Source organism: Bufo bufo, chromosome 3 (assembly GCF_905171765.1).
Source record: "Bufo bufo chromosome 3, aBufBuf1.1, whole genome shotgun sequence".
NCBI classification, from domain to species: domain Eukaryota; kingdom Metazoa; phylum Chordata; class Amphibia; order Anura; family Bufonidae; genus Bufo; species Bufo bufo.
Genome location: NC_053391.1, coordinates 689,856,766 through 689,881,441, shown reverse-complemented (window position 1 = coordinate 689,881,441; position 24,676 = coordinate 689,856,766). Strand labels below are relative to the sequence as shown.

At 43.7% G+C, this 24,676-nt stretch overlaps 1 protein-coding gene across 3 annotated transcripts in view; it reads right to left on the bottom strand.

Moving 5' to 3' along the window:
* Window positions 1–1,977: 1,977 nt before the first annotated feature.
* XRRA1 (X-ray radiation resistance associated 1) overlaps window positions 1,978–24,676 on the bottom strand; it is a 42,750-nt gene continuing 20,051 nt past the window's right edge. For all 3 annotated transcript variants that reach the window (XM_040426542.1, XM_040426544.1, XM_040426543.1), the window contains exons 9-18: window positions 23,720–23,925; window positions 23,518–23,567; window positions 22,683–22,784; window positions 21,990–22,083; window positions 20,489–20,607; window positions 11,860–12,102; window positions 10,996–11,173; window positions 9,943–10,058; window positions 2,507–2,609; window positions 1,978–2,431 (exon numbers count right to left, since the gene is read on the bottom strand). In XM_040426542.1, the coding sequence (XP_040282476.1) occupies window positions 2,217–2,431; window positions 2,507–2,609; window positions 9,943–10,058; window positions 10,996–11,173; window positions 11,860–12,102; window positions 20,489–20,607; window positions 21,990–22,083; window positions 22,683–22,784; window positions 23,518–23,567; window positions 23,720–23,925 (1,426 nt within the window). In that variant the 3' untranslated portion in view covers window positions 1,978–2,216. The remainder of the gene's footprint in view (window positions 2,432–2,506; window positions 2,610–9,942; window positions 10,059–10,995; window positions 11,174–11,859; window positions 12,103–20,488; window positions 20,608–21,989; window positions 22,084–22,682; window positions 22,785–23,517; window positions 23,568–23,719; window positions 23,926–24,676) is intronic.

Sequence of the window (24,676 nt, the reverse complement as noted above, 5' to 3'; positions counted from 1 at the left end):
TCATCCTCTCCCCTGAAATGGCTGATAACAGGGAGCAATAGACTGTATTCTCCTGTCCTACAGTCATCCTCTCCTCTGAAATGGCTGATAACAGGGGGCAATAGACTGTATTCTCCTGTCCTACAGTCATCCTCTCCCCTGAAATGGCTGATAACAGGGGGCAATAGACTGTATTCTCCTGTCCTACAGTCATCCTCTCCCCTGAAATGGCTGATAACAGGGAGCAATAGATTGTATTCTCCTGTCCTACAGTCATCCTCTCCCCTGAAATGGCTGATAATAGGGGCAATAGATTGTATTCTCCTGTCCTACAGTCATCCTCTCCCCTGAAATGGCTGATAACAGGGGGCAATAGACTGTATTCTCCTGTCCTACAGTCATCCTCTCCCCTGAAATGGCTGATAACAGGGGGCAATAGATTGTATTCTCCTGTCCTACAGTCATCCTCTCCCCTGAAATGGCTGATAACAGGGGGCAATAGATTGTATTCTCCTGTCCTACAGTCATCCTCTCCCCTGAAATGGCTGATAACAGGGGGCAATAGACTGTATTCTCCTGTCCTACAGTCATCCTCTCCCCTGAAATGGCTGATAACAGGGGGCAATTTACCTGCACAGCAGATGAAGAGAAGACACTTTCAGACTGAAGTCTCTGAATGTCATTCCCTGTTACCAGATATACAATAATCTGTACACATAAAACTGTTTAAGAAAAAGCAACCAATCAGATCTGAGAATTTATTCCCCCTTGCAGTTTTTAAAATGAAAAACAAAACAAAAACTTATCTGATATTTTATTACAGCAATACTGAGTTTCTCATTGGATACTTGATATACATAAAACCAGTTATATCACTGCTGATCATCAACTTACAGCTCACATACAGAATCTATCTACATCCTGTATTATACTCCAGAGCTGCACTCACTATTCTGCTGGTGGAGTCACTGTGTACATACATTACTTATCCTGTACTGATCCTGAGTTACATCCTGTATTATACTCCAGAGCTGCACTCACTATTCTGCTGGTGCAGTCACTGTGTACATACATTACTTATCCTGTACTGATCCTGAGTTACATCCTGTATTATACTCCAGAGCAGCACTCACTATTCTGCTGGTGCAGTCACTGTGTACATACATTACTTATCCTGTACTGATCCTCAGTTACATCCTGTATTATACTCCAGAGCTGCACTCACTATTCTGCTGGTGCAGTCACTGTGTACATACATTACATTACGTATCCTGTACTGATCCTCAGTTACATCCTGTATTATACCCCAGAGCTGCACTCACTATTCTGCTGGTGCAGTCACTGTGTACATACATTACATTACTTATCCTGTACTGATCCTGAGTTACATCCTGTATTATACTCCAGAGCTGCACTCACTATTCTGCTGGAGCAGTCACTGTGTAGATACATTACTTATCCTGTACTGATCCTGAGTTACATCCTGTATTATACTCCAGAGCTGCACTCACTATTCTGCTGGAGCAGTCACTGTGTACATACATTACTTATCCTGTACTGACCCTCAGTTACATCCTGTATTATACTCCAGAGCTGCACTCACTATTCTGCTGGTGCAGTCACTGTGTACATACATTCCTTATCCTGTACTGATCCTGAGTTACATCCTGTATTATACTCCAGAGCTGCACTCACTATTCTGCTGGTGCAGTCACTGTGTACATACATTACTTATCCTGTACTGATCCTGAGTTACATCCTGTATTATACTCTAGAGCTGTACTCACTATTCTGCTGGTGGAGTCACTGTGTGCATACATTACTTATCCTGTACTGATCCTGAGTTACATCCTGTATTATACTCCAGAGCTGCACTCACTATTCTGCTGGTGCAGTCACTGTGTACATACACAACATTACTTATTCTGTACTGATCCTCAGTTACATCCTGTATTATACTCCAGAGCTGCACTCACTATTCTGATGGTGCAGTCACTGTGTACATACATTACTTATTTTGTATTGATCCCGAGTTACATCCTGTATTATACATAGACACTGAACTATACTGGGAGATTTCAGCTCTAAAGCTACAGAATTATGAGTGCAGCTCTGGTGTGTCAGTACACGATCGGTAATGTTAGTGACTGATTTGTATGTAGATAAATTATATAAGTGAACTGTAAGTCGGCGTTCACACATTTTGGTGATTTTTCCTCTCCAGGTGTCCCTGCTCCTCAGGTTTTCCCAGTCGTTGCCCTCTTGTGAACATCGCCCGCTTTTCTCTGAGCCTGTAGCAGTTGCCTGGCGGTGTCCCGGAGTCCGGCCTCCACCTCAAACGCCCGTTTCACCGCCTCCTGGTGGAAGAATTGATATTTCTTCTGTAACTCCTTCAGCAGCAGTTCTGCTTCTTTGTGCTGTTTTCTGGACCTGCCCTCCTCCAGGGCGGAGTCTGCAGAGGAGAAATGGTCACTGACTGGGCCTCGCAGATGTTCTCTGCCTCATCTATTATATGACTATAACGTACCCAATGGGACCTCCATTAGGTGGCGCCGCTCCTTCATGCTGGTCAAGACTTCGGCCACTACGTCCTTCTTACTCTTCCGAGGTGGCGGATGGACTTCTCCAAACTGTAACGGTTACAGAAAGTGATATTACATGTGACATTCCGGGTGTGAACACTAGAGGCAGCAAACATGAGAGACGTACCCCCCCCCCCCCTTCCCAGTGACCAGCGGAGCTAAACTACAAGCGGACATCATGCCAAGATTGGATATGTCCCTTCTAGGCGCAGTGGTGGCTTTAAACAGCTATGTACACAGTGACTCCACCAGCAGAATAGAGAGTGCAGCTCTGGAGTATAATGCAGGATGTAACTCAGGATCAGTACAGGATAAGTAATGTATGTACACAGTGACTGCACCATCAGAATAGAGAGTGCAGCTCTGGAGTATAATACAGGATGTAACTCCGGATCAGTACAGGATAAGTAATGTATGTACACAGTGACTGCACCATCAGAATAGAGAGTGCAGCTCTGGAGTATAATGCAGGATGTAACTCAGATCAGTACAGGATAAGTAATGTATGTACACAGTGACTGCACCAGCAGAATAGTGAGTGCAGCTCTGGAGGATAATACAGGATGTAACTCAGGATCAGTACAGGATAAGTAATGTATGTACACAGTGACTCCACCAGCAGAATAGTGAGTGCAGCTCTGGAGTATAATGCAGAATGTAACTCAGATCAGTACAGGATAAGTAATGTATGTACACAGTGACTGCACCATCAGAATAGAGAGTGCAGCTCTGGAGTATAATGCAGGATGTAACTCAGGATCAGTACAGGATAAGTAATGTATGTACACAGTGACTGCACCAGCAGAACAGTGAGTGCAGCTCTGGAGTATAATACAGGATGTAAATCAGGATCAGTACAGGATAAGTAATGTATGTACACAGTGACTCCACCAGCAGAATAGTGAGTGCAGCTCTGGAGTATAATACAGGATGTAACGCAGGATCAGTACAGGATAAGTAATGTATGTACACAGTGACTGCACTAGCAGAATAGTGAGTGCAGCTCTGGAGTATAATACAGGATGTAACTCCGGATCAGTACTGTAATGACCGACGACACGCACAGGGAGGAAAACAGGGAAAGCCCTGCCCAAGGGAGAGGGAAAGGTGGTGACCCCTAACTCACCTTGCGGCTGGCACCTGACTGCCCTGACGTCCCTAGACGGGTTCCTCACCCGTGCGGCGATCGCGTGCCTAAAGCCCTGGCTTTCCCTAATATGAGCCCTGGATAGTGAACAGGCCGGTGGGATCGCTAGTCCACACCACTATCACTAAGAGGGAAACACCAGGGAGAGGACAGACAATACAGACAAACACATACACCCAGGTGGGTGACCACAGCAGACCACAAAGGTCCAACAGGGATCCGGAGAGTAGCGTTCTGGACCAACTACCAGCGAACGCAGCAACACAGCTCCAGAAGGTCAGAATAGATGTCCAGGCAGGAAGCTCTATCTCTGGCAACCAGAGAAGTGTGAGAGAGGAATATAAGGAGGTCTGGGAGTGCTGGACAAGGAACAGCTGAGGAGAAGGAGCTACGGATCCCTGAGTGAGCCAAAAGGGTTTGCTAAGCAAACCCAGAAAGCTACCATAAGGAAACAGCCCTATCTTACATAGAGCGTGCAGCCAACTGCTGCGACTTCCTGACCCCGGGTATAACGGAGTCAGGCGTGGTTCTTGACACCCTCGTGACAGTACCCCCCTCTCTACGAGGGGCCTCCGGACACTCAGGACCAGGTCTCTCAGGATGAGAGGCATGAAAAACCCGAACTAACCTGTCGGCGTTTACCTCAGACGCAGGAATCCACATTCTTTCCTCGGGACCGTAACCTCTCCAATGCACCAGATATTGAAGAGAGCGGCGGACCCGACGAGAATTAACAATTTTGGATATCTGAAATTCTAGGTTACCATCCACGACAACATGAGGGGGTGACGGTTCTAGAGGTGGAACATATTTTTTGAGTAACGACTTATGAAAAACATTATGAATTTTAAAAGTCTGAGGTAACTCCAGGCGAAAAGCCACGGGGTTGATGATGGCTACAATTTTGTAAGGGCCAATAAACCTAGGACCCAGTTTCCAAGAGGGAACCTTCAATTTAATATTCCTAGTAGACAACCACACATAGTCATTCACTCCTAGGTAAGGACCTGGCGACCGTCTCTTATCAGCCATGCATTTGTATTTACCTCCCATATTTTTCAAGTTAGCTTGCACCTTCTGCCATACCGATGAAAGAGATGACGAAAACCGTTCCTCTTCGGGAACCCCAGAAGACCCCCCCTCTTTGAAAGTACAGAATTGGGGATGAAAACCATATGCACCAAGAAATGGTGACTTTCCAGTGGATTCCTGACGACGATTATTTATGGCAAACTCAGCTAACGGTAAATATGATGACCACAACTCTTGGTTTTCAGACACAAAACATCTTAGATATGTCTCAAGGTTTTGGTTGGTACGCTCAGTCTGTCCATTCGACTGAGGATGGAAAGCTGAGGAAAAGGACAAGTGTACCCCCAAACGAGAACAAAAAGCTTTCCAAAATTTAGAAATAAACTGGGTACCCCGATCCGAAACAACATCGGAGGGGACCCCGTGAAGCTTCACGATTTCACTGATAAACACCTGAGCAAGAGTCTTAGCATTAGGTAGTGCGGGTAACGCAATGAAGTGTACCATTTTGCTAAACCTGTCCACTACTACCAAGATAACTGTTTTACCCGCAGACAACGGTAAGTCAGTGATAAAATCCATTGACAGATGTGTCCACGGTCTATTGGGAATGACGAGTGGTAATAGAGACCCTGCAGGACGTGTATGTGAAACTTTTGCGCGCGCACAGGTAGAGCAAGAAGACACAAAATCCAATACATCCTGACGCAACCTTGGCCACCAAAAACGACGAGATAAAAGCTCCAAGGTTGCTTTACTACCCGGGTGCCCAGCAAGTGCCGAATTATGATGTTCCTTTAATAATTCGAAACGTAAGTTCAACGGTACAAACAATTTCTCTGAGGGGCAAGAGACCGGGGCGTCCCCCTGAGCCTCTAACACCTTCCCCTCCAAAACAGAGTGTACCGCAGAGACAACCACTCCTCTTTGAAGAATGGGTACCGGATCACTCACATTACCCCCTCCAGGGAAACAACGAGATAACGCATCAGCCTTGGTGTTCTTTGCCCCAGGACGATAGGTAATCACAAAGTTAAACCTGGTAAAAAATAGCGACCACCTAGCCTGTCTAGGGGTGAGACGCTTAGCTGATTCGAGGTACAGAAGATTTTTGTGGTCCGTAATTACAGTGACGGGGTGGACTGCCCCCTCTAAGAAATGACGCCACTCCTCAAACGCAAGTTTAATAGCTAATAGTTCCCTATTGCCAATATCGTAGTTCTTTTCTGCTGCAGATAGTTTTTTAGAAAAGAAAGCACAAGGACGCCATTTGCCAGGAGACGGACCCTGAGACAGCACAGCCCCCACTCCCACCTCTGACGCATCGACTTCAACAATAAAAGGCTGAGAGACATCAGGTTGGACCAGTACAGGTGCTGAGGTAAACCTCTCTTTTAGAGAGGAAAAAGCAACTTTAGCGGCGTCAGACCATTTAGAAAAATCAGTCCCCTTCCTAGTCATGTCAGTAAGGGGTTTTACAATAAGTGAATAATTTTTAATGAATTTCCTATAGAAATTCGCAAAGCCCAAGAACCGTTGTAGTGCTTTGAGGTTCTCAGGAAGATCCCAATCTAAAATTGCCTGGACCTTCCTAGGATCCATGCGGAAACCTGACGCAGATAAAAAATAACCCAGGAATTGTATCTCCTGAACGGCGAAGACACATTTTTCAATTTTAGCATATAATTCATTCGTCCGTAGGACCTGCAGTACTTGTCTGACATGCACCTCATGTGTTCTCAGATCAGACGAATAAAGTAAAATATCATCTAGGTATATTACCACAAACCTGCCGATTAGATGACTAAAAATGTCATTAACGAAATGTTGAAAGACGGCAGGAGCATTGGTCAGACCGAAAGGCATGACTAGATTTTCATAATGCCCCTCAGGGGTGTTAAACGCTGTCTTCCACTCATCCCCCTCCTTAATACTAATCAGATTGTAGGCCCCCCTAAGATCAAGTTTGGAGAACCACCTAGCACCCGCAATCTGATTAAACAGGTCAGGAATGAGAGGAAGAGGGTATGGGTCTCGGATGGTTATCTGATTTAATTCGCGAAAATCTAAGCAAGGACGCAGGCCCCCATCTTTCTTTTTAACGAAGAAAAACCCTGCAGCCGCGGGTGAAGAAGAGGGTCTGATGTGTCCCTTAGCCAAGCTCTCGGAGATATAATCTTTCATGGCTTGTCTCTCTGGACCCGAAAGATTATATAACCTGGTCTTGGGTAAGTTTGCACCGGGAATCAGGTTAACCGGGCAATCATAAGGACGATGAGGTGGTAACTTCTGGCAACCCTTTTCAGAAAAAACATCCTCAAAGTCCGAAATAAATGTAGGTAGGGTAGTTATGGAGGCGACTAAGCAATTGCTATTTAAGCAATTTTCTCTGCAATGCTCACTCCACTCCAATATCTCCCTGGCCTGCCAATCCACCACTGGATTGTGCGCTACCAACCAGGGAAGACCCAGCACTACCGGAGTGGGAAGCCCCTCCAGAGCATAACCTGAAAGCATCTCGTTATGGTGGTCCCCTACCCGAAGGTGTAAATTATGGACAATGTGCGTGAGGTTTCTCTGAGACAGGGGAGCAGAATCAATAGCGAATATGGGAATGGGTCTCTGTAAAGTACAGAGAGACAAACCCAAAGTGCGGGCAAAATGGGCATCTATCAAATTTACCCCTGCTCCACTGTCTAGAAAGAAAGAAATAGTCTCCGTCTTATCACCAAAAATAATAACCGCTGGCAACACAAATTGCGATGTACGTATGGAGGAAACATATACCCCCCGGCTGACATCCTCCACACAGCCTGGGGTTAGTAGTTTTTCCGACGGTCTTTTGTTTCTGAGGAAAGAAGGACAGACATTAATGAAATGACCCCTCTCCCCACAAAAAAGACAAACCCCACGCCTACGGCGAACCTCAGGAGGACGGACCTGACGAGTAGTTCCTCCTAGCTGCATAGGCTCGTCTAAGTCCGTACAGACTAACTGCTGCTTGGGAGGGGTTACCAATTGCTCCGGTTTTTTCAACCTGTCCCTAAGGCGTCTATCTATTCGGATAGAAAGGGACATAACCGCATCAAGGGAAAAGGGGGTCTCATATAATGCAAGCGCATCCTTAACCCTTTCAGATAACCCAGAGCAGAACTGACTCCTGAAAGCCGGGTCGTTCCATTGGGTATCCGTAGCCCACCTACGGAATTCAGAGCAATACTCCTCTACCGGCCGCTCTCCTTGTAAGAGTCTCCGTAATCTTGATTCAGCCAGTGCGACTCGGTCAGGGTCGTCATATATGAGACCCAAGGCCCCGAAAAACTCATCCACTGACCGAAGAGCCTGGGAATCAGTAGGTAAAGAGAACGCCCAGGACTGCGGGTCCCCCTGCAGCAGGGAAATAACAACCCCCACCCGCTGTTCTTCATTACCAGAGGAGTAAGGGCGCAGTTTAAAATATAACTTACAGGCCTCACGGAATGTCAAAAACTTGTCCCTTCCCCCAGAAAATCTGTCAGGGAGAGGGACCTTGGGTTCCGCAACAACCTGGTTACCAGTAGCAACCGCTGGGCTTGCAGTCAGTTGTAATTGCTGCTGTTGCTGGAGGACCGACGCCTTCAATCCTACCACCTCCAAAGACAGGCCATGAAATTGTTTGGACAGAGCAGCAATTTGATCCATACTGGATTCTAAGTAGGTAAAAAAAAAATGGCCAGAGATAATGTAATGACCGACGACACGCACAGGGAGGAAAACAGGGAAAGCCCTGCCCAAGGGAGAGGGAAAGGTGGTGACCCCTAACTCACCTTGCGGCTGGCACCTGACTGCCCTGACGTCCCTAGACGGGTTCCTCACCCGTGCGGCGATTGCGTGCCTAAACCCTGGCTTTCCCTAATATGAGCCCTGGATAGTGAACAGGCCGGTGGGATCGCTAGTCCACACCACTATCACTAAGAGGGAAACACCAGGGAGAGGACAGACAAAACAGACAAACACATACACCCAGGTGGGCGACCACAAAGGTCCAACAGGGATCTGAAGGGTAGCGTTCTGGACCAACTACCAGCGAACGCAGCAACACAGCTCCAGAAGGTCAGAATAGATGTCCAGGCAGGAAGCTCTATCTCTGGCAACCAGAGAAGTGTGAGAGAGGAATATAAGGAGGTCTGGGAGTGCTGGACAAGGAACAGCTGAGGAGAAGGAGCTACGGATCCCTGAGTGAGCCAAAAGGGTTTGCAAAGCAAACCCAGAAAGCTACCATAAGGAAAACAGCCCTATCTTAAATAGAGCGTGCAGCCAACCGCTGCGACTTCCTGACCCCGGGTATAACGGAGTCAGGCGTGGTCCTCGACACCCTCGTGACAAGTACAGGATAAGTAATGTAATGTATGTACAGAGTGACTCCACCAGCAGAATAGTGAGTGCAGCTCTGGAGTATAATACAGGATGTAACTCAGGATCAGTACAGGATACGTAATGTAATGTATGTACAGAGTGACTCCACCAGCAGAATAGTGAGTGCAGCTCTGGAGTATAATACAGGATGTAACTCAGGATCAGTACAGGATAAGTAATGTATGTACACAGTGACTGCACCAGCAGAATAGTGAGTGCAGCTCTGGAGTATAATACAGGATGTAACTCAGAATCAGTACAGGATAAGTAATGTATGTACACAGTGACTGCACCAGCAGAATAGTGAGTGCAGCTCTGGAGTATAATACAGGATGTAACTGAGGATCAGTACAGGATAAGTAATGTATGTACACAGTGACTGCACCAGCAGAACAGTGAATGCAGCTCTGGAGTATAATACAGGATGTAACTCATGATCAGTACAGGATAAGTAATGTAATGTATGTACACAGTGACTGCACCAGCAGAATAGTGAGTGCAGCTCTGGAGTATAATACAGGATGTAACTCAGGATCAGTACAGGATAAGTAATGTATGTACACAGTGACTGCACCAGCAGAATAGTGAGTGCAGCTCTGGAGTATAATACAGGATGTAACTCAGGGTCAGTACAGGATAAGTAATGTATGTACTCAGTGACTCCACCAGCAGAATAGTGAGTGCAGCTCTGGTGTTATGTATGTGTTTATAAATTGTATAATAATTTGTCATATAAAGTATAAAATAGTGATCAGGACGGTGTAATCGCCACTTATCTCCCTTTCTGAAACACGCAGGAAGACTTACCTTGCTTTCTCCGGGGACGTACGGCTTCTGGACACTGTGCAGTCTCGGTTTGTAGTCTCTGTAGACAAGCAGATGTCTCAGCGCATATTCCAGGGCTCGCACATTGTTCTGTATACCTGTAATAAATGGGTATTTAACCCTTGTGTTATATGGGACATACAGGCATCAACCTGGAGAGGAGGACATTTAAAGGGCTACTCCAGGAGGCGCCAAGGCTTCGCCTATTCATTTTTACTATAATATTTTATATTATTTTTTGTCTACAGTTAATATATTTTTATATAATTCGGTCTCCACAAGGGGGAGCTCACTGCATTCTGTGTTATTACTGAGTGTAATGTATGCAGTAAGCTCCTGAGCTCCCTCTAGTGGTGGCTACAGGTAGATGTAATTTTATTTTGTAGCTCTTTGTCTGTAGAGTGGTGTCAACGCCAGTTCTGTGAGAAGATCTGGCAGACGTTCTTCTCTACCTCTTGTATGATGTTCTTTGTTTTGGTTTCACTTTCTCATCTCCTTTCCTTCTCCCAGGTGTCACTTATTTAGACTAATCGTCTTCCTTTATATTCCCTCCCATACTGCCTCACTTTGCGGTTTATACTACTTCCTTGATGAGGTGTTCACTGCTGGAGGCTGCTTCTGCTGTTTGTTCAGTCCTTTACTTTATTGTGTTTCCTTGCTGGCTTGATTCTAGGTGACCCTGACTCCGTCCGTATTAAGTGCAAGGAGCCGGTGTTCGTGTCCCCTCACTATTATAGGGTTTTCAGGTGTCACACAGTATTAGGTACGCGGGCATGCAATCGTCTACCATAGAGACCCTTGCATGTGCATAGCAGTCAGGGAGAGCTCTTAGGGTTTTATAGGGCTCACCTATAAGCTCCTTAGTTTGGGATCAAGCCAGTCGGATGTTTATTTATAAGTTCCAGCTATTTGCTAACTTCACCCGTGACAAGTGGTTAGTGATCGGAGCTGCAGAATGTGGTGAAGGCTGCTTCTACCCTGCTGACTAGTGGTGCCGGAGGGTCAGAATCCATGCACCCCATGTTCATCACTCACCTACTGGCTCTATGAATGCAGGATCCGTCTTCACATTGTACAGCTCCTCGTAGCCTATGAACTTCTTCGGGATCTTAGGTTCTGTCTTCTTATCCGTTGCTGTTTCTCGCTCCTCGGGGGTGGTTCTTGGGTGTGGGTTGTGGAGAGACTCTGCAGGAGAATCTGGTATAGTGTCCACCTTATAATTACAAGGAAGGGTCTGTGACAACCAAGCACATCAAATAATGATATACAGGGAAGCTGTAAAGTTCTGGACACAACCGCTCAGGGTTCACTTACTTAAAGGGGTTCTCCAGGACTACAAAAAACATGGCTGCTTTCTCCCAAAAACTGCACCACACCTGTCCACAGGTTGTGTGTGTGATATTACAGCTCAGCCCCATTCACGTCAGTGGAGCTGAGCTGCAATACCACACACGACCTGTAGACAGGTGTGGTGCTGTTTTTGGGAGAAAGCAGCCATGTTTTTGTAGTCCCAGAGAACTCCTTTAATGGATTCACGGCTGTCATCATCTTCACAGACACATATATCATATCATACCAACCCAATTAAGAGTGAAATTCCTTTAGTATGGCTTCCAATAATCCAAAACCTCCGATAATCCGGTGTATTCTAGGTCCCATGGTGCCGGATTAAAGGAATTTTACTGAGGGTGAGAGTGCTGCAGGCTACAATCTCATAGCACACATTGCAAGTTTTGAATTATATACTGTACATCCCTGGTAAAGCCGACAACTAATATGGCCACCATTATAACCCCAATAGGGGTTGTCAAGCGCTTCCTTTGGTACGGTGAATATGAAATACACCCTGAGGCATGATGGGAGGATGTGGCGTGATCAATTTCATGGAACTGCACCGACCTGTGTCATGAACACGGACTCCACGCCCGGGTCAGAACTGAAGCTCATTTCCTCTTCCGACTCCTGACTCCTCGGGGGCGTGTCCTTGCCTCCTTCTGAAGAGGTTCTGATTGGTGGCAGTGGGCTGGACGACATCACAGATTCAGTGACGTCACTCTCGGGATGAGGAAGTCTCAGGAAACAGGGTAACAGAGACTCCAACATCAGAGGCTGTTTAGGGATTTTGGGGACGTGAGTTGTGACCTTGGAGGAAGAAATTGGAGAATTTAAAATTATTGTAACCAAGAAAGCAAGGAGAAATGAGAGACGCCGTATACCATTCATACCCCACACCTCTTCCCATTGGTTACGTGGAAATCACATGACCATCACTGCACACATGCATAGTGACCTGTGTACCGTCCGCTCTATCGTAGACGTATTTATTGTGCAGCTCAGTACACTCCTATGGTAAAAGCTGTCACATGACAGATGGCGTTATGTGGGAGGGGCTAAGAAAAATTCTAACCAATCACAGACAGACGTGGAGGCTCGGACATTAGGATCGAACAAGGCTCCAGAAAACAAAAAGTTAATTCCTCGCCTCTCTATTCTGCTGTCTGCAGGTATCAGGAAGAAACAGAGGGAGAGGAGTAACACGTGGCGGCTGGGTCAGACTACGCAGGGTAGGTTTGTAGTCTGTAACCATGGAGACGTATAGCTGTCCGCATCCGTTGCTCCGTTCCGTGGTCCGCAAAAAAAAATGTAACCTGTCCTATTCTTGTCCGCGTTTTGCGGACAGGAATAGGCAGTTATATTAATGGCTGTCCGTGCCGTTCCGCAAATTGCAGAACACACACGGACGCCATCCGTGTTTTGGGGACCGCAAAACAAACAACGGTCGTGTGCATGAGGCATAATACTGACCCTAACTGTAATAATAACCCTAAGGCTACATGCACACGAACGTTGTTTGTTTCCGTGTCCGTTCCGGTTATTTTTTGCGGATAGGATGCAGACCCATTCATCTTAATAGGTCCGCAAAAAATGCGGATAGCACACTGTGGTCTGTCCGCATCAATATGTCCGTTCCGTAGCTCCACAAGAAAAAAAGAACATGTCCTATTCTTGTCCGTTTTAGGCATTGTTACAATGGATCCGCAAAAAAACAAAAACGGATGGCATATGGATGTCATCCGTTTTTTTTTTGCGGACCACAAAACACATACGGTCATGTGCATGTAGCCTAAGGCGGACCCTAACCTTATTACTGATCCTAATCCGGACTCCAACCCTAATAATAACGGTAACGTAATACTGACCCGATTATTAATCGTAGCCCTAAGGCTCCTGCACACGACCGTATGTATTTTGCGGTCCGCAAAAAATGGATCCACAAAAAATACAGATGTCGTCCGTGTGCATTCCGTATTTTGCAGAACGGAACAGCCGGCCCCTGATAGAACAGCGCTGTCCTTGTCCGTAATGCCGACAATAATAGGACGTGTTCTATTCTTTTGCTGAACAGACATAAGGAAACTGAATGCACACGGAGTAACTTCCGTTTTTTTCGCGGATCCATTGTAACAACGCCTGTCCTTGTCTGCACCACGGACAAGAATAGGACACAGCTACGCTAAAGCTGCGTTCCTGGGCGAAGGTAGCTGAGCGCTATTGTAGGCCATCAATACTGATCCTGGGGGTATGAACTCTCCCACCAATGCCGAGGATGCTCCGCGTTTCGGCAGGTCACGCCCCCTGATTTTTGGTCGCACAGACACAATGAAGGACATTTACTAATCTATACTGATGTAAAAAAAAGGCGCATGACATGGGTACCATAATTTGCGCCTTTTTAAGGTTCTTGACACTTTTCTGGAGCAACGTCCGCCACGTCCTCACTCAAGTATGGCAGAGCGGATTAACCCCATAGATGCTGCGGGTGATTAGGCACCACGGCATCTAGGGGGTTAACAGGGCAGCAGAGTTGACGATATAATCATAATCCTAGTATAATTCACTCCTCAAAAAGAGGGGGTGGCGCCATCTATTAGACTCGTGATCTTATCCCATGCACTCAGCACTAGGGTCTCACGGTTACAGCGCCATCTAGTGGAATGAGAAGCTTCATCCTGTGTGAGCTGTTGGGAATGTGGAGAAGCAGAGCGCCCTCTGGTGGACGTACAGAGTCACTGTCCGCTCAGTCAGGAATTAAAGGGATTCTGTCATGAGATTTTAGCCTTATAAACTATACATATGGCCAGGTCCGTACTAATAACATGAATCCTAAACTGGCCTTATTAAACCTGCTTGTGACTGTATTAGCCCAAAAAACTGGTTTTTATAACCGGTCAATAACCTACCTAAGGTGCCCAAGGGGACGTCAGTTAATACAGGGTGCCCGGCCGTCTGGTGCCCAGCGCCTCCTTCCCAGTCTTAATCGCCGCCCTCTTTACCTCAGCGCCGCCTCCGCCAGATCCAGCGCCTGCGCACTATGCTCAGCCTGATGCGCCGCGGACTCCTGGCAGCGGCTTCGTTGCGCGAAGTGCGCATGCGCCGCCTTGTCAGTATACATGGGCATATGTATAGCTTATAGGGCTAAAATCTCATGACAGAATCCCTTTAAAGAACAGCATTTTGTCGTCGTCCCCCCCCCCCCCCCCACTGCTGCTCATTGAAATGAATCTGAACGTTAGTACAACGTTAAAATGGAAATTGAAATGGGAAAAAGCTGCAAGAGATGAAATCAAAATCTCAATCTACTATTTTCAGCTTCTACTTGGTGTTTTCAATTGATTTATGATTTTGACATGAAAACCCCACTATAGGAAGAGGAGAATGAACTGACAAAGTGGAAATGTAAAATGACAAAAGTCGATTTATTTTTACATGTATTTTTGACACTTATGACCCGCACTGAGGTTGGAAAAGAAAATTCAAATGGAGAAATTGAATTTTCTTTATAATTTTGGCGTGCGTTTTGCAGACACTAGAGGAAATTAAAACATTAGAACGTTATTTTAATTATAATATTATTTTTTTTGCAATTTCATTTTAATTTCGGCAGGTTTTACCTCCCATAGAGACAGGCATAGGAAATGGTAAATGAGACGGACCTGCCGCCCCTCCCCCACCCACAATTTTAGACCTGGCGTAAAGGGTCAAAGTTGCAGATAGCGGCACAAGTAACCGCCGTCTGCTCCTGAACTACGTCTAATTCAGGCATATTCCAGCAGAGTAAGTGACCCCATAGACATATATACATGCAGCACAGACTGTAGACAGACATACAGACACAAAAATACATAGGTATGTATCCAAACAATTGTATAGTCCTATGCACATACATATAATACAGACATGTATACATACCGTACACACATATAATACACAGACACATGTATACATACCGCACATACACATATAATACACAGACACATGTGTACACACACATAATACAGACATGTATACATACCGTACACACATAATACAGACATGTATACATACCGTACACACATATAATACACAGACACACGTATACATACCGTACACACATATAATACACAGACACACGTATACATACCGTACACACATATAATACACAGACACATGTGTACACACATATAATACAGACATGTATACATACCGTACACACATATAATACAGACATGTATACATACCGTACACACATATAATACAGACATGTATACATACCGTACACACATAATACAGACATGTATACATACCGTACACACATATAATACACAGACACATGTGTACATGCCGCACATACACATATAATACAGACATGTATACATACCGTACACACATATAATACAGACATGTATACATACCGTACACACATATAATACAGACATGTATACATACCGTACACACATAATACAGACATGTATACATACCGTACACACATATAATACAGACATGTATACATACCGTACACACATATAATACAGACATGTATACATACCGTACACACATAATACAGACATGTATACATACCGTACACACATATAATACAGACATGTATACATACCGTACACACATAATACAGACATGTATACATACCGCACATACACATATAATACACAGACACATGTGTACATGCCGCACATACACATATAATACAGACATGTATACATACCGTACACACATATAATACAGACATGTATACATACCGTACACACATATAATACAGACATGTATACATACCGTACACACATATAATACAGACATGTATACATACCGTACACACATAATACAGACATGTATACATACCGTACACACATATAATACAGACATGTATACATACCGTACACACATATAATACACAGACACATGTATACATACCGCACATACACATATAATACACAGACACATGTGTACACACACATAATACAGACATGTATACATACCGTACACACATAATACAGACATGTATACATACCGTACACACATATAATACACAGACACACGTATACATACCGTACACACATATAATACACAGACACACGTATACATACCGTACACACATATAATACACAGACACATGTGTACACACATATAATACAGACATGTATACATACCGTACACACATATAATACAGACATGTATACATACCGTACACACATATAATACAGACATGTATACATACCGTACACACATAATACAGACATGTATACATACCGTACACACATATAATACACAGACACATGTGTACATGCCGCACATACACATATAATACAGACATGTATACATACCGTACACACATATAATACAGACATGTATACATACCGTACACACATATAATACAGACATGTATACATACCGTACACACATAATACAGACATGTATACATACCGTACACACATATAATACAGACATGTATACATACCGTACACACATATAATACAGACATGTATACATACCGTACACACATAATACAGACATGTATACATACCGTACACACATATAATACACAGACACATGTATACATACCGCACATACACATATAATACAGACATGTATACATACCGTACACATATAATACAGACATGTATACATACCGTACACACATATAATACAGACATGTATACATACCGTACACACATATAATACAGACATGTATACATACCGTACACACATAATACAGACATGTATACATACCGCACATACACATATAATACACAGACACATGTGTACATGCCGCACATACACATATAATACAGACATGTATACATACCGTACACATATAATACAGACATGTATACATACCGTACACACATATAATACAGACATGTATACATACCGTACACACATATAATACAGACATGTATACATACCGTACACACATAATACAGACATGTATACATACCGCACATACACATATAATACACAGACACATGTGTACATGCCGCACATACACATATAATACAGACATGTATACATACCGTACACACATATAATACAGACATGTATACATACCGTACACACATATAATACAGACATGTATACATACCGTACACACATATAATACAGACATGTATACATACCGTACACACATAATACAGACATGTATACATACCGCACATACATATAATACAGACATGTATACATACCGTACACACATATAATACACAGACACATGTATACATACCGCACATACACATATAATACACAGACACATGTGTACACACACATAATACAGACATGTATACATACCGTACACACATAATACAGACATGTATACATACCGTACACACATATAATACACAGACACACGTATACATACCGTACACACATATAATACACAGACACACGTATACATACCGTACACACATATAATACACAGACACATGTGTACACACATATAATACAGACATGTATACATACCGTACACACATATAATACAGACATGTATACATACCGTACACACATATAATACAGACATGTATACATACCGTACACACATAATACAGACATGTATACATACCGTACACACATATAATACACAGACACATGTGTACATGCCGCACATACACATATAATACAGACATGTATACATACCGTACACACATATAATACAGACATGTATACATACCGTACACACATATAATACAGACATGTATACATACCGTACACACATAATACAGACATGTATACATACCGTACACACATATAATACAGACATGTATACATACCGTACACACATATAATACAGACATGTATACATACCGTACACACATAATACAGACATGTATACATACCGTACACACATATAATACACAGACACATGTATACATACCGCACATACACATATAATACAGACATGTATACATACCGTACACACATATAATACAGACATGTATACATACCGTACACACATATAATACAGACATGTATACATACCGTACACACATAATACAGACATGTATACATACCGCACATACACATATAATACACAGACACATGTGTACATGCCGCACATACACATATAATACAGACATGTATACATACCGTACACATATAATACAGACATGTATACATACCGTACACACATATAATACAGACATGTATACATACCGTACACACATATAATACAGACATGTATACATACCGTACACACATAATACAGACATGTATACATACCGCACATACACATATAATACACAGACACATGTGTACATGCCGCACATACACATATAATACAGACATGTATACATACCGTACACACATATAATACAGACATGTATACATACCGTACACACATATAATACAGACATGTATACATACCGTACACACATATAATACAGACATGTATACATACCGTACACACATAATACAGACATGTATACATACCGTACACACATATAATACAGACATGTATACATACCGTACACACATATAATACAGACATGTATACATACCGTACACACATAATACAGACATGTATACATACCGTACACACATATAATACACAGACACATGTATACATACCGCACATACACATATAATACAGACATGTATACATACCGTACACATATAATACAGACATGTATACATACCGTACACATATAATACAGACATGTATACATACCGTACACACATATAATACAGACATGTATACATACCGTACACACATATAATACAGACATGTATACATACCGTACACACATAATACAGACATGTATACATACCGCACATACACATATAATACACAGACACATGTGTACATGCCGCACATACACATATAATACACAGACACATGTGTACATACATATAATACAGACATGTATACATACCGTACACACATAATACAGACATGTATACATACAGTACACACATATAATACACAGACACATGTATACATACCGCACATACACATATAATACAGACATGTATACATACCGTACACACATATAATACAGACATGTATACATACCGTACACACATATAATACAGACATGTATACATACCGTACACACATAATACAGACATGTATACATACCGTACACACATATAATACACAGACACATGTATACATACCGCACATACACATATAATACAGACATGTATACATACCGTACACACATATAATACAGACATGTATACATACCGTACACACATATAATACAGACATGTATACATACCGTACACACATAATACAGACATGTATACATACCGTACACACATATAATACACAGACACATGTGTACATACCGCACATACACATATAATACACAGACACATGTGTACATGCCGCACATACACATATAATACAGACATGTATACATACCGTACACATATAATACAGACATGTATACATACCGTACACACATATAATACAGACATGTATACATACCGTACACACATATAATACAGACATGTATACATACCGTACACACATAATACAGACATGTATACATACCGCACATACACATATAATACACAGACACATGTGTACATGCCGCACATACACATATAATACAGACATGTATACATACCGTACACACATATAATACAGACATGTATACATACCGTACACACATATAATACAGACATGTATACATACCGTACACACATATAATACAGACATGTATACATACCGTACACACATAATACAGACATGTATACATACCGTACACACATATAATACAGACATGTATACATACCGTACACACATATAATACAGACATGTATACATACCGTACACACATAATACAGACATGTATACATACCGCACATACACATATAATACACAGACACATGTGTACATGCCGCACATACACATATAATACACAGACACATGTGTACATACATATAATACAGACATGTATACATACCGTACACACATAATACAGACATGTATACATACAGTACACACATATAATACACAGACACATGTATACATACCGTACATACATATAATACACAGACACATGTGTACATACCGCACATACACATATAATACACAGACACATGTATACATACCGTACATACATATAATACACAGACACATGTATACATACCGTACATACACATATAATACACAGACACATGTACATACCGTACATCCTGTACATACACTCACACCCCCCCGTATATTTGGTTACTCAGCCCCGGCCGCGCTCACCTTCCGCTCCTCTTTTCTCGGGATGATGAGAGGAGGTTTATGGAATCCCGGAGACTTTTTGCGAATCACATTGATCCCGAGCCTGTGCTGGAGGAAGCTCCGCAGTAATGGGGGGTCACCTGCGGAGAGAGGGGGCGGCTGGTTACCCTACAGAACACGGGGGCAGACATACTAATCCTGCCGGATACTGGCACATCGTAACGGTGGAGGAGGCGGCGGATCTACTATACATTATACACCGGGGGCTGCGGTCACATGACCTGTATATCTGATCTCTATACATTATACACCGGGGGCTGCGGTCACATGACCTGTATATCTGATCTCTATACATTATACACCGGGGGCTGCGGTCACATGACCTGTATATCTGATCTCTATACATTATACACCGGGGGGCTGCGGTCACATGACCTGTATATCTGATCTCTATACATTATACACCGGGGGCTGCGATCACATGACCTGTATATCTGATCTCTATACATTATACACCGGGGGGCTGCGGTCACATGACCTGTATATCTGATCTCTATACATTATACACCGGGGGCTGCGGTCACATGACCTGTATATCTGATCTCTATACATTATACACCGGGGGCTGCGATCACATGACCTGTATATCTGATCTCTATACATTATACACCGGGGGCTGCGGTCACATGACCTGTATATCTGATCTCTATACATTATACACCGGGGGCTGCGGTCACATGACCTGTATATCTGATCTCTATACATTATACACCGGGGGCTGCGGTCACATGACCTGTATATCTGATCTCTATACATTATACACCGGGGGCTGCGATCACATGACCTGTATATCTGATCTCTATACATTATACACCGGGGGGCTGCGGTCACATGACCTGTATATCTGATCTCTATACATTATACACCGGGGGCTGCGGTCACATGACCTGTATATCTGATCTCTATACATTATACACCGGGGGCTGCGATCACATGACCTGTATATCTGATCTCTATACATTATACACCGGGGGCTGCGGTCACATGACCTGTATATCTGATCTCTATACATTATACACCGGGGGCTGCGGTCACATGACCTGTATATCTGATCTCTATACATTATACACCGGGGGCTGCGGTCACATGACCTGTATATCTGATCTCTATACATTATACACCGGGGGCTGCGGTCACATGACCTGTATATCTGATCTCTATACATTATATACCGGGGGCTGCGGTCACATGACCTGTATATCTGATCTCTATACATTATACACCGGGGGCTGCGGTCACATGACCTGTATATCTGATCTCTATACATTATACACCGGGGGCTGCGGTCACATGACCTGTATATCTGATCTCTATACATTATACACCGGGGGCTGCGGTCACATGACCTGTATATCTGATCTCTATACATTATACACCGGGGGCTGCGGTCACATGACCTGTATATCTGATCTCTATACATTATACACCGGGGGGCTGCGGTCCTATTAATATAATTTGTTACCTTTTCTGAGAGTTGTCAGGGGGTTCCCGTTAATTATCAGCTCCTGTAGTGAGGCGAACAGCGCCACGGGCAGCACGTCCTCTTCATAACGTATCTGCAACATCAAAACACGTCATATAGACACATCTATTCACTGACTGCAAGAAAACCCATGCATCCTCCTCTGCTGAGTCTTTACTCCATACTAGAGTAAGAACAGGGAAGTACTGCTGTGTGGAAACCATCAACAAGTAGGTTGACTGCTGCTTATGGATCCCATTACTATATGTATTTATTTCTATTAATATAGAATATGAACATAGGTCATGTGATTACAATCCAGGCCGCAGCAGGTATCAAACGGTTAATCAGATTCACAGCCCAATATTTGTGCTTGAGGGACTAAACAGGGGCACGCTCTACGAGTAATACCCCGCAGTGGCAGCTTACTGATGGTTTCCCTCGCAAAGGACACGTCCCCTAAATCTAACAGAGCAATAGGAGCAATATGGGATAACCCCTTTAAAGGCTAAAATACAGGATTCATGTGGCCACCACTAGGGGGAGCTCACAGCCAAGTAAAACCTGTATGCAGTGAGCTCCCCCTGGTGGCGACTGCAGGCAGAGCTCAGACCAATAATAAGAAATCTCAAGGAATTCTTTGTTCATCCTCAGCATGGTTTCCATTCATCCCTTGTTACCTGAGACACCTACCTTGTTGTCCGCCAGACTCAGGGTCCTCAGGCTGGGCAGAGGGGGTGATGCTGATTCTGGGGGTGTCAGAGCTGAGGGGTGAATGGTGATATTCGGGGGTTTCTGCAATAAAATACGAGAGTAATACCCACCTGTACTGAAGGAGTGGGTGCCAGGTAAGTGCCCCATGTGGTAAGATGTAGTAGGGGAACGGCACGGTGCACACAGCAGGTAGTAGAGTGCACTTACCCCCCCAGATCATTGACTCAACATGGGGAAACTACAAGGCTCAGCAATCGCTGTCTGCCACATGCTGGGGCTTGTAGTCCTCCAGATCTATGGAAATAATGGGTCACCCTTGTTCTGCAGCTTGTGCGTGCTGTGTGCTTCAATTTCAAAATCTCTACTTGCTGTCAGTGAACAGGAACTTAGGCAGAGGCTGAAAACCCATCGAGACCTAACATTTCTGACAGCTGAGGGTTTGTTACCATTGTATCCAGTCTAGTCTATACCGTCTGCTGCGAAACTACAACACCCAGCGTGCACACTTACTGGGCTCTTCTCGGAACTCCCATAGAAGTAAGCGGAACATGCTGGGGCTTGTAGTCTCACAACAGCAAGAGGATAAACCCCCGCTGATACATTGTAACAAACTGTCAGAACAGGAGAGAGAGAGATGATGTGGTCACCTCACACCTAGACTGGATACAACTGTAACAAACCCTGACAGCAAGCAGAGGTTTTGAAAATGATCAGGAAATGAAACGGAAAGTATAATACACAATGACGGAGCTTTGGCTTCATTCACGTAAGGAAAACCCCTTGAAATGATGTGGAGAGACGGCGCTGTACTCACCAGGGCACGGTCGGAGGGCAACGGAGAGCGGGGGGAGGGGAATATCACCTCTGAAAACAGACACAAAATATAAAGGAAAGGAAAAATGTGCCATTTAGAACCTAGTTCTATGATATAAATGACGGATCAAAGGGGCGTGGCTAAAAAAGTCATGTGGGTGGAGCTCCCCTTTAAATTCTAGCTGCAAGGAGCTGTCAATCACCTGTCCTGTCAGGATCCCTTGTGCTGCAGAGAACCACATAATCCACGGTGTCTTCAGCTGCCTGACTCCGCTCCACGTCACCTTCTGTCACCTGACCTTGTCCCTCCATAACTCCTCCTGGCACTGTCTCACTGATGGACGAGCAGCTCACTGACAGGAAGGGGACAGCGGAGATGTGGTTCTTGTCCAGATTCAGCAGCTTTAACCTGATAATAATGAGATGAGAAGCGTCACTGCTGCGCACAGTACGGCGCCTAGAACCCTCTTTTATTAAAACTTTCCATAAAAGCCGTTTACCAGAAGTTATAAATTGGGTCTGACCTCAGCTCCGGGCCTGGAGTCACCGAGCGACCTAATCCCGACATGCGCAGCGAGCTGAGCCGCGGTCACATTTTATTTCTGGGATACGGCTTTACGGACAGTTTTAATAAAAACAAAGTGATAAGTACCGTAATGTGCAGAAAAATACCACCGCAAATGTAAACATATGATGGCAGGTCCCCAAGGCCGTAAAACATCTGAACCACAAGATACAGGTTACATATACAGTACAGACCAAAAGTTTGGACACACCTTCTCATTCAAAGAGTTTTCTTTATTTTCATGACTATGAAGGCATCAAAACTATGAATTAAAACATGTGGAATTATATACATAACAAACAAGTGTGAAACAACTGAAAATATGTCATATTCTAGGTTCTTCAAAGTAGCCACCTTTTGCTTTGATTACTGCTTTGCACACTCTTGGCATTCTCTTGATGAGCTTCAAGAGGTAGTCACCTGAAATGGTCTTCACTTCACAGGTGTGCCCTGTCAGGTTTAATAAGTGGGATTTCTTGCCTTATAAATGGGGTTGGGACCATCAGTTGCGTTGAGGAGAAGTCAGGTGGATACACAGCTGATAGTCCTACTGAATAGACTGTTAGAATTTGTATTATGGCAAGAAAAAAGCAGC